Source organism: Ascidia mentula, chromosome 7 (assembly GCF_947561715.1).
Source record: "Ascidia mentula chromosome 7, kaAscMent1.1, whole genome shotgun sequence".
Taxonomy (NCBI): domain Eukaryota; kingdom Metazoa; phylum Chordata; class Ascidiacea; order Phlebobranchia; family Ascidiidae; genus Ascidia; species Ascidia mentula.
Window position 1 is genome coordinate 3,785,645 of NC_138572.1, and position 11,486 is coordinate 3,797,130.

At 38.7% G+C, this 11,486-nt stretch overlaps 2 protein-coding genes across 2 annotated transcripts; one reads left to right on the plus strand and one right to left on the minus strand.

Moving 5' to 3' along the window:
• Window positions 1-703: 703 nt before the first annotated feature.
• LOC145907867 (pre-mRNA-processing factor 17-like) lies at window positions 704-6,174 on the plus strand. Its single transcript, XM_082994961.1, has 12 exons — window positions 704-949; window positions 1,153-1,245; window positions 1,420-1,546; window positions 1,625-1,678; window positions 2,036-2,307; window positions 2,445-2,564; window positions 2,833-3,024; window positions 3,567-3,714; window positions 4,008-4,123; window positions 4,686-4,819; window positions 5,288-5,465; window positions 5,702-6,174. The coding sequence occupies exons 1-12, from the start codon at window positions 767-769 to the stop codon at window positions 5,921-5,923; spliced, it is 1,839 nt and encodes a 612-aa protein (XP_082851087.1). The 5' UTR covers window positions 704-766; the 3' UTR covers window positions 5,924-6,174.
• A 108-nt stretch (window positions 6,175-6,282) lies between these two features.
• Window positions 6,283-8,145, minus strand: LOC145907868 (uncharacterized). The gene is made up of 3 exons (XM_082994962.1): window positions 7,923-8,145; window positions 7,432-7,536; window positions 6,283-6,600 (listed from the first exon to the last, which is right to left on the minus strand). Exons 1-3 carry the CDS (start codon window positions 7,953-7,955, stop codon window positions 6,418-6,420), a joined length of 321 nt encoding a protein of 106 aa, XP_082851088.1. The 5' UTR covers window positions 7,956-8,145; the 3' UTR covers window positions 6,283-6,417.
• Window positions 8,146-11,486: the final 3,341 nt, after the last annotated feature.

Below are 11,486 nucleotides of genomic sequence, written 5' to 3' on the forward strand. Positions count from 1 at the left end.
CGAACCATGCACGCTATTTTAGCGCTATCGTAAATCTTTTCTAATCATTACTGACGTGCGTATTGTTTTTGAGTTCCTGCTGGCCTTTATCTAGCTCGTACTGTTATGTCACCGACCTGCCTACAACACAGTGCAAACACAGAGAGCGAACGACATTAATGAAGACATGCATTTTGTAGAAAGCATATTTGGTCGTGTAGGGAATTCGGCTTGTCATAATTTGAAACCTTTTGATATTTTGTTTAAACTTAGTCTTTTAAAACTACTTTCTATAACTCATTTACATTTACACCCCGTCTTTCTGGCGCCTTCGCTAGTTATCTCGCTTGCGTTACGTCTTTCAACTTGCGCTACTTCTTTTAACAGATCATGGTGTTCGGTCTAACAGATCGCAATGTGATCTTACATATTCTGTTTTGGTCTCAGACCGAATTTCGCTTCAAGAACAGACTATCGGTGTCGGGACCTGCTGCCAATAACATGGTGTCAGAAGCTTGATGTCGGGTCTTCTCCCATGCAGAACCCTTCAGTCGCTTCGAACTATTTCTTTTTAGCATTATTTCTGTAAACCTAGCTTGGTGAAAAAAGTAAAACCATTAAATTTTCTTTTGCGCGAAAGCAACATTTAAAAAATCATTGCTCTTAATTATCGCGACACGAGATTGGCGACGCGCGACACACGTTAACCATATTCCAAAAAAAAATTTTACCTCTTTTTCTCATACTTGCGAAAAAAAATCGGATTTGTGCTTTTGTAGCTGTCGTAATGGAAGCAATTGCTTCTTTGCAAAATGCCTATGCTAATTCGTCCGAAGACGAAAAGTCTGGGTCTTCGGATGTGGACGAGAAGGCGTCTAACGAAGATGAAATGCTTCACTTGAAACCCTTGCCTGACAGCAAACCCCAAAGCCTTGCTGTTGTTGCAGCCGCACCTGATGTCATTCTTGCGGTACTACTTTATTATATTTAATCATATCTGTAGATATTTGTAAAGCAGACTCGCAACTGATCCTTTAAAATTGCATTTTCACTCAGTTTTTTACTTGTTTTCAAAACCAATAGTGATATATTTGCATTCATAAGCACTAAAATCTGATATGTTTTTTCCCATGGCTACCATAAATTTCCTAATGTTTTGACATTAATTTTTAGAGGGACACAAGAGGACCACAGGTAGTGGACCATAGACTCAACAAAGTAGTAGAGTACAACCCTACATATGAAGAAATGCATGCCCCAGAGCAGGTATTTAATAATTCCTATTCTCATTCTCAAAAATCATTACTGACCAAACAGCTCCTATTCATGTGAGACCTAGTTTATCCTTGATGGAAAACCTGTTTTCCTACACAATAGATTAACATGGTTACAATTTGAAAGGCTTTTTTGGGGCCTAAAACTGCCGTAATTGGTTTTCAGGGTCCTGCAAATCCATTTAAAACAAGACAGCAACTTGCACAAAAAAACACTTTGGCAGGTTATGTTGAAGAGGCTCATGTCAGTGATTTTAACTTCGAAAACCAAAGGAAAACATTTCACAGTTATGGTAAGATGAGTATTTACATGTCAAATGTGTATATACATTCACATTGGTTTAATATTAATATAATCTTTTTTCTTTTAGGATTTGCAATTGACCCGTCCGTCGACTCTTCACAACCTCAAGAGAAACTTGTTGGTAAGTACAATAATTTACAGCCAATTTCTGTAGATGTGCTAAAGCTATGTAATCATAATTTCACTGTTTCATTGTTAATTTTGTCTGACATGATTTTGCATTGTGCAAAAGTCTATATATGATGTAACAACAAGCAGAAATTGTGAGGCAAGGAACTGCCAATAAAATATTCCCCAATTTTTTTTTTTGCATGATACTTACAATTGTGTTGAGAGTCTATGGTAAAATGATAATGAAAGTTTTGCGATTCTAAGAATCCCTGTTTTAACTATCATTTTTACTGTTGTACTGGTGCTTTGTCACATGATTTGTGAGCCATGTATTTGTGTTGTTGAGATTTTTTCTGTTATTTTTTAGTATGCACCACCAACTTTGATTCCTCATCGGACGAGGAAGAAAATAAGGACAAAGAGGAATCGACTGAGGGGGGTGAGAAAAAAAAGAAAAAGAAGAAAGGACCGCAAGAGGTTGTCATGCCAACTGACACAAAAACGGTGTTTGAAAAAATTAAATCCAGACCCCAGGACAAGCGTAAGCGTGTGCGACAAAATGACCCAGAGGATATAGAAGGATTCCTTGGCCCTTGGGGTGGATTTGTCGATGAAGTCAAGATTGCCAAACCATCAGAGGTAATGTAAAACCAGATGTCAGTCTTTTTATCATTACTAAGAGCCTAGTTATGGACTTAATGGGATTGTTTTTGTATTTTGTACATGGTTTTGTTGGTGGTGTGGATTTAAATACCGAACTATTTTGTGTGATGAAGGAAATGCAAAAAGAACTCAATGAGCTTGTGAACAAAAGACAAAAACGTGGCAAAAAGCCTGAAGAAAAACCAGTTGAGGAAAAAACAACTCTCCATATCAAAGATCCACTGGATTATCAGGTCTGTAATAAAAGCCAGGCGAGAGTATACCATTACTTGTTTTTGCATGACATGAACTGGTCAGAAATGGGCCGAAAACTTCCAAAATTATGGTCTGTGCTTGGAATTATTTAGTCAAAACTCCTCTTCTTATCAGTCAAAACTACTCTTCTTCATAAAACAACACTGGCTATTACTTTTATGCAATATGGATAGATATATGCCAAAAACTTGCTAAAGCTAGACCTCACGTCATTTATCTCATTTTCACAAATGTTCATCTTTAAAGGGACGTTCCTATCTACACATTCCGCAAGATATTGGGGTAAACCTGAAGTCGGACATGCCTCCAGACAAGTGCTACCTTCCAAAGAAACTCCTACATACATGGACAGGACACACAAAGTCTGTGTCCAGCATTAGACTTTTCCCCAAATCTGGGCATCTCCTACTTTCAACATCCATGGACTGCAAAGTCAAAGTAAGTATTTTTGTCAGTTGTGAATGTGTTTTTATAGATTGAACTGAGGTAGCAGTAAAGGCTGGGGAATGTAAATTGGCAAGGGGTCAGCAAACTCCATGAATCCTAATTTTTAAACAGGCTTTAATGTAAAATCACCAATCAGTGTTCAATGATGTAGTAAAGCAAAAACTTCTGTTGTGAAGTTCTATAACAAGTTGGCCGTTTGGTCAGCAAAGTCGTCTGAAAGTCACACCAGCTGCACTGATGAGACCTTTTAGGTCGAAATAGTGGCCATCTGTCTGCAACTTACACAAAAATGTAAGTGTTTGGTTATTAATTTGAAGTTTCAAATTGAAGTCAGCTGATTTTATTATACACACCGGTAGTAATGACTATGCTCAGTAGAGGGATACATTCAGGAACCAGTCCTAGTTGACAGTTCTGACGTATTAAGTTACTTGCTAACTTGAATAACGTTGCAGTGGTGGGTGCATAGAAAATTTCGGAAGTACAATTGTATGACAACAACAAAGTACATATTTTTTTTACTGTTGTTGTAGTTGTGGGAAGTCTATAAAAAAAGAAGACTGCTTCGAACATTCACCGGGCATAACAAAGCTGTCCGCGAAGCCTCATTCAACAACGACGGAACGCGTTTCCTTACTGCTGCATATGACAGATATATCAAGTTATGGGACACTGAAACAGGTTAGATAATTAGATATAAACATATATATTTTCTTATAGTGAGATAAAAGGACCACTGTTTTAACCTGATAGGTCACATTTGTGGTTGATTAATTATACATATATATATATATATATATTTTTGTCAAGTTGTTTTGTTTTAACACAAAATCGTTGCACAGATCTTCTTATAGTAACCGGTAACAAAATTGTGTTTTTTGTGGTTATTAAATTCTTACTACTATGCAAAAGGGAAGAAAACAATAAAAACGATGCCTTTAAACAAAAAAAAACGATGTTTTTTTATGTATTAGGACAATGCATATCGCGTTTTTCGAACGGGAAAATCCCCTATTGCGTGAAGTTTAATCCGAACCAAAACAAACAACATCTGTTCGTTGCCGGAATGTCCGACAAGAAGATTGTGACGGTAGGTTTTAATTTTTGCCTCATTCAAGGCAAAGCTTTCTTGCAATTTGCACGGGCGTTTATGATAAGGTTGCTATAACGACGCCAACTATACCTTCCTTAAGCATTTTGTTCCACGAAACCTCGTATGTAGTTCAGACTGGGAAACACTGTAGGCCTCCGCGTGATATTGAACCACGATATCAAAAATACAACAATATTAGTGGCGGTTAATTCCGGGAACTCAAATAAGAGTAACAGACGGTTAGCGTCAGTGTAGTAAACAGAAAGATTAATTCCTCCTAATGACTTTCTATCTTTCTGTCTGAAAAGTGTAACAATAAAAAATTTAAACCACAACAAAACTCAACGATGAGACTCGCTGCAAAAGCTGATCATTGTAGTCATTTCATTGTTTTCTTGTTATTAGTGGCGGTTTATGATAAAATAAATGCTCTAAATAAACGCTGGATTCGAATGCAAAGTCGTCATTTCGCCAGGCCACATACACACAACCTCAACAACTTGATGAAGCATTTCTATATTTCTACTATCTTGTTTAAATATAAGTTTTGTGGTTGTAGTGGAACGTCAATTCAAAGGAAACCGTCCAGGAATACGACCGCCACTTGGGGGCGGTAAACACAATCACATTTGTTGATAACAACACTAAGTTTGTTTCGACTTCAGACGACAAAAGTTTACGCGTTTGGGAATGGTAAGAATTGTTTTAATGCATTGAGAAACTAGGTCTGAATATGTTTAAGACACGAGTTTTTTGTATTGCGCTCCGTCGGAAAAACCTGCTTTGATCAAGCTTTGGCTGTGATACCATTGAGCCTATTTTGTATTAATGCCAAAGCATTGAGTGACGCATGTATATCCTGAAAGGCCTATAATAGACCATATTTAAAAAGTGTTGCATCAAGTGTTTGAATTATGTTAAACAGACTTTACTATATTTAATGAATATAGCTCGCGAAGCAGTTCTCTTGCTAGCGTTTACGCAAATTGTAATCAATTGTTACATGTCTGCCAAATTCACCCTAAGGCCTAAAAAACAACAGATTTTCGTGATTATTTTTGCCAGTGAAATCACTAACGTACTATCTCACACTTTAACCAGATAAGCAAAAACTATTCCCAAATGAAAATCGAAAAACAAACGAAATGCTTTTCACTACAGGGACATCCCCGTGGATTTCAAATACATAGCGGATCCCGGAATGCATTCCATGCCTTCTTGTACTCTTGCTCCTAACGGGAAATGGCTTGGATGTCAATCTCTGGACAACAAAATCGTCATCTTCGACTGCCAGGGAAGATTTCGACAAAAGAGAAAGAAGGTTTTCAAGGGACATATGGTGGGTATTGCGATCACAACTCGTTTATTACTGCAAACGCTCATTCTAAAAACTCGGCATTTCTTCAGTATACAATGAGTTTTGTGCAGTCAGCTTTTAGCGCGATTGTGATCGTATCTGACTCTGAATGAGGCATTACGCCCTTGTTAAAAATCTTTGTTTTCATAAATGTATGGAATCCAACTTGTACTTAAACTTTACCTACTAAAAAGCGCTTTCGTACTTTTACCGTGCAGGTAGCGGGCTACGCTTGTCAGCTGACCTTCTCACCCGACATGTCGTACGTAGCGTCGGGTGATGGCGACGGCAAAGTGTGTATATGGGACTGGAAGACGACGAAAATGTACAGCAAGTTCAAGGCGCACGACAGCGTATGTGTTGGCTGCATTTGGCATCCCCACGAAACCTCCAAGCTTGTAACGTGTGGATGGGATGGCCAGATCAAACTCTGGGACTGAATTTCGGCTCTTTTCTTAAAGGCACCCCATTATAAAGGTGGATATTACCTGATAAAGGGACTCAAATTGACAGGTTTGTCTGCGATGTTCAAAGTCTTCACCAATTGCTCAGTTTATATGTGAAAGCACAAGGCGCAGTCTGAGCCCTGGAAAGCTGTTTGGTTTGTTCCAGAATCAAGTCTTAGTTCGTTGCACTTTTGAATGAAATACAAACGCTCGTTGAAAACTGCCGACCAAATTATTTCGCCAATCGTTGCGAAATAAATTTTAACACACATTCCTTGCGTTTTGTTGAAGAAACATGGATTAGTCATTCACTGCAAGTTAGCTAGTCTAATGGCGAGACAACAAGTCAGGTTCGTTGTTTAAGCGGTCAACTGGCACTGATTTCAAGAATAACTGGATTAAAAGTCAGCGAACAATTACAGAAAAGGACAAAAATTGGCATTGCACAAAACACTTCGATAAAAGTAAAATAAAACACTTGACCAATGTCAGCGCTTCTTTTTCTTCTTCTTTCCTCCCTTTTTGCCCTTCTTTTTCCCTTTCTTCCCTCCCTTCTTTTTCCCGCCCTTTTTCTTGCCCTGCTTTTCTTTCCAAGCTGCGTATTTCTCCTTCATCTCATCCGATGGACCCTTTCCAGGGACGTACTCGACACGTTTGCCGATACATTGAACCTGTTCAGAATAAACACATGATTATCCCATTTGGTTGTAACTGTACAGCTCATCTCTCTTTCAGTGCTCAATAATGCGGGACCTGTGCCAAGTGGTAAGGTGCATCCCAAATTCTACTTCCTTATCTCAAAAGGAGGTTCAAGAACAAGTTTAAGAATCACTTCTCTACATCCACGGACAGATACGTTTTCAATTGATCACACGTAAAATACGTACACAGTATTAAAAATTCTTGATATGCAATTTCCTGTCATTATAATTGTGCCTTGAATTCTGTGTTGAATATCCGCTATACAACTACAGTATAAATTGCCTAAGTGGAGAGGGCAATTTTGCTTCAATGCCACACAGAAAAGTTGCCGTTACAGGTTCAGGTAATGACTGTGAGTTTGATAATTACGCTAGGGCGCATTACTATTCCATCCTCGACACACACAAAGATTGATTTTTGACAAACGCCGAGCAGTGTTATATCAATATTCCATTGTAACAACGTCTTTCTTGAAAAAGCGGCGTCACCGCGCTAAGCTAAACCAACAGCTATGTTTTGTCATTTCGTAATCGTATGAGAGAAGATCGGCCGAATAAAAGCAAGCACAGTAGGATGTGAGAAAGGAATTTTTGGCACCTACAGTTCGCACTATAAGACACGATATGACTTTACACATTGACTTGCATTTGGTAAATTAACAATGACATACTTGGACCATTAGGGGTTTTAATAACTAGGGATTAAAAAAAACAAAACCAAATCGTACTGCAAAACATCATAGCCTACTCATCAATTGGTGTCTGAAAACTGTAATTTTTGCCCAAGAATTTTTTACTTACTTGATTACAACGTTTGCAGTGAGCGGTTTCTGGCATCAAACCGACAAATTCGCCTTTCAGACAATCGTTACAGAACCTGGTGCCGCAAAACCGGCACATGAAGGTCTGAAATCAAAGAATTTCGTTACCTTCAAACCATCAGCACTCCAAATCTTTGGTTTTTGCGGTTTAATAACCTAGCTCAAGTTCTTTGACTACGAGGGTACTCAGCGCTTCCAAGCGCTTTAATATTTTAGAAGGGCCTTTTCGTGCGTTTGTAACGTTGTTTTTACTTTTTTTTTCGCACAATAGTTATGTTGATTGTTTAGAGAAACAACTGATTTTACATGAAATATAACCATCTGTAGCCTTGTGGTGTAATTTTCAAATCGTTTATATGCGTATTGGATACATTAGCATACAAGTAACTCCCAACGCACAATATAACAAACAGCCCGATGAAAGAACATTATACCAGACGGACACTTACGTAATCTCAAAACAACACTTACTGTGTCATTGTACACGCATCCCCACCGACACATTGCTTGTCCTTTTTGGGTGCTTTCAAAACAGTTGTTTAGCAGCTCGGCGAATATTCATATCACAACTCCGATACAGTTTCCGACTAGTTTTGATCACACACAATATCAAATACTTTTGTTGCCTGCCTTCTTTAATTCGAACGTACAGTAACAATAGAATAAAGATTATGTAAACATAGCAACTGACGCTATACGAGTCTGCCGAATGACACTTGCCAGTTTGGCGCTTTAATTCTCAAAGGCTTTCCAAGCGCAATTGATCGAAAAAATGTGATTTTTGCACATTTACAAAATATGCCTGGCCGCATTAGTAATGAACTGGTTTGTGTTAAATTATAACTATTTATCCGGATTAATATAGGAATCGGCATTTGGAAAAAACACAACGCAACAAACCACTGATTGGTTATTCTGCGACAATTTCCTGTCTGCAGCTCTCCTATAGTGAGAACTTTGGATATTTTGAAGCTTCCTGTTGTAACTTGAACCATTAAGGAACTAAAGTTAAAAGATTCGGGAACTTATTCTTTGACATTATATGTTATATTCGATGGGGTTTTACCACTTGATGTCATAAACAAACTATCGGCAAATTTTGCACTTTCCTGGCGTTAATTTATGTAACCTGCGTACGTTATTAGTTATGTCATATGCTCACTGACATACCCTTGTAAATGTTGAAATCCGGTATCAAACTTATTACACAGTGGTCCGCCCAAGCTCGTCATAACACAGTGGTATCGCGTAACGACCCATAATAAAGCCCGGGAAAGGTGACTTTACTTTGACACACGATGCCTCTCTTTTGGGGTCTGGCCTTTTCTGGTGAAGAGAATTGACTTTTTAGAAGCAAAGTTCCACTGAATGTGCTCAGAGGGGAGTTTTTCAACGACTCCAAGTGGGGTTTTAGCACCTTGTAACTTAATACTTTGATATGTCTCTAAAACTTTCGGTTGTTTTTTTTCGTGCACTGCTTCCCAAACTGGGAGTCTGCGTTATCAGCCAGGCATGCACTGGTGCGTGACCGCAACATATCCTGGAAAAATTACACAGCAAAAACGGCCTTTTGGGAATGCATTTGACGTGGTTGCGCGAATTATGACATTGTACGGTAATGGACAACTCAAAAGCAATACAGATTGATTCAGTTTAGGCAACTTAAAAGTAATCTAAATGGATGCATATCATACAGGTTCAAAATATCTTTCAATCCATTTTCTATGCCTTTTTTTCCTTGGCAGCGACCTACTTTGCACGCTCAGTAAAAAACACGCCTGTTTGTCAAACAATGTGATTGTAACTAACATATGATTATGTCTGTACTTTGCAGCTGAGGGCAAATTGCGTGTTATCGGACTTTGAGTTGTAATATGAGAGATTATAAGGCACATGACATTTCACCGTATACAGACTTTTTTTACAACATCACTTTGAAAGCAATCTTTCCAGTCGCTCAGAACACCAAATTTAAACGTTAATAGGCAATGTTGCATTGCAAACTCAAAGGTCAGTTGTGGTCGAATGGTCGAATAAGTTGACAACTATTGGAGGCTTAATTAAGCGTGCGGTCTGTTTTTAATGCTGCGTTTGTAAACCTGAGGCATCCTTAACTGCAACACAAGAATTGATTCTTTATTCCAGCGCCGTGGTTTAGCAATATCAACAATTTCCAGCCTGCACAAGTTGGATTTTTACAGCCTTTCTGACTTAAAAAAAGGGCAAAAATGGAAAAATCAAAAATAATAGAAAGTATTTTCGAGGAGCTGACGACATCGGTGGAAGCAAACCAAGCCGTCTACAAAAAATACGCTACGGCTTGGGACGAAGGGGCAGAAGCTCTCGGCAACAAAATACCTGAAAAAATGTCCCAGAAAATCATTGAGTTTTTCAAAGATTGGAATCGTGATACAAAAGACTTATATGTGCAGGTCTGTAGTCAACCTGTGCTGAAGTTGTTGTAATAGATGAGTTCTTTTACACGGAACAGAAAGACAAGGCTAGTCTGCTAATCATTATAAGCAACGTTTCGGACGCTGCTGCGCTCTCAGTCAGTTAATTTCCAGCATTGATGACGAACACAGTAGTGTATGAAACGCTTGCTTATAACGATTAGCATGTTAGCTTTGCCTTTTCTGTTCCGTTTAAGCAATTCTAAGTGTTTTGTACCGAAGTATATGAGTTTTAGAGATAATAAATTGGATCATGGGCATCCGCAGGAGGGGGCGAGGTGCTGAACTCCCTGGAAAACACATATACTAAAATATTGTAGGGGGGGGGGGGACTAAAAATAGAACAATTATTAAAAAAATGATATTTAATTGGTTCTCCTCATCTGTTCTAGACGAATATTTTTAAAATGGTTGAACATAACAATTATGTTTTTCACCCTAAGGTACTGGTCGATGCGCTGTGATGCTCCGAAGTGCTGGGTGGAAAGGGAACATTGACTGCATCGAAGGCTGCAAGGAAATGGTGGACGTTGCGCGTGCAAAAAACGTGTACCGGTATGCTTGATTTACAGGGTCCATTTGTTACAGTACGATTAAAATATTTTAAACTGCTTGCTGTATCAAAGTGACGTATGCAAATTACTTATAGTGTCCCTTAAACTGGGTTTTTGGTCTTAAGAGTGATTAAAAATAAAGAATAACAAAGAAATATCAATTGCTTTTGACAGTGTAACCCACATATATATGCATAGGACAGTTGACGATCCTTTTACCACATAACATTCTAAACGCTTTAAATGCAGGTACTTGTACCAGCAAGTAATTACAGGCGACTCCCAACTGCCTGTACAAACAAATTCCTATGACCTTGTGTTGTGTGTTGGAGGATTGAGTTTTGGCCATCTTCCACACCATTGCTTGGAGGTAATATAAGTCTGGACGACTTCAAATATACATTGATATATTTCAGGGCACACATATGGCATTAGGTTGACTGGCATCGCAGCCAACCTTGAACATATAAAGCTCCAGGTGAGATACGAGCTCAGGCGGTTGGGCCCTGGTTAGGCCGTGAGTTCAAACCTAACCGGGAGCTTGATTTGCCTTGGCTGCAATGCCAGTTCACCTTATGATCGAAATACCACAAATGAGATTGCCAATGCCTGCGCAGTGGGGCGACCCTGCCGTGTCATTCGAAAGCATTTTTTTATTTAGCAATGCTCTTTGTATATAAGTTACATATATATAGCGGTCTACCAATACAACAAACCCTGCAAGGGGCACACCAGATCCTATGTGTGTTTGGGGAACCTATAGGTTGTATGGTTAGGCTTTTTCCATATATTGTTAGCTTTGAAAGCGAGGTATTTTCAGGCCTTAGACCCAATGCAACTTCATATGATATCCAAAAACTGTTTTTTCCGGCCCGAACCATTGTTTTGTCTCAAGAGCCCTTCCATATACAATAATACTGTAAGTGCAGCTGGGAAATCGGTTGCTTTATTTATCAATAACTGTCACAGATTTTGGTTGACCTTCTTGTTTCCGGAGGTTTGCTTGCGTTTAACGTGAGCGATTACAA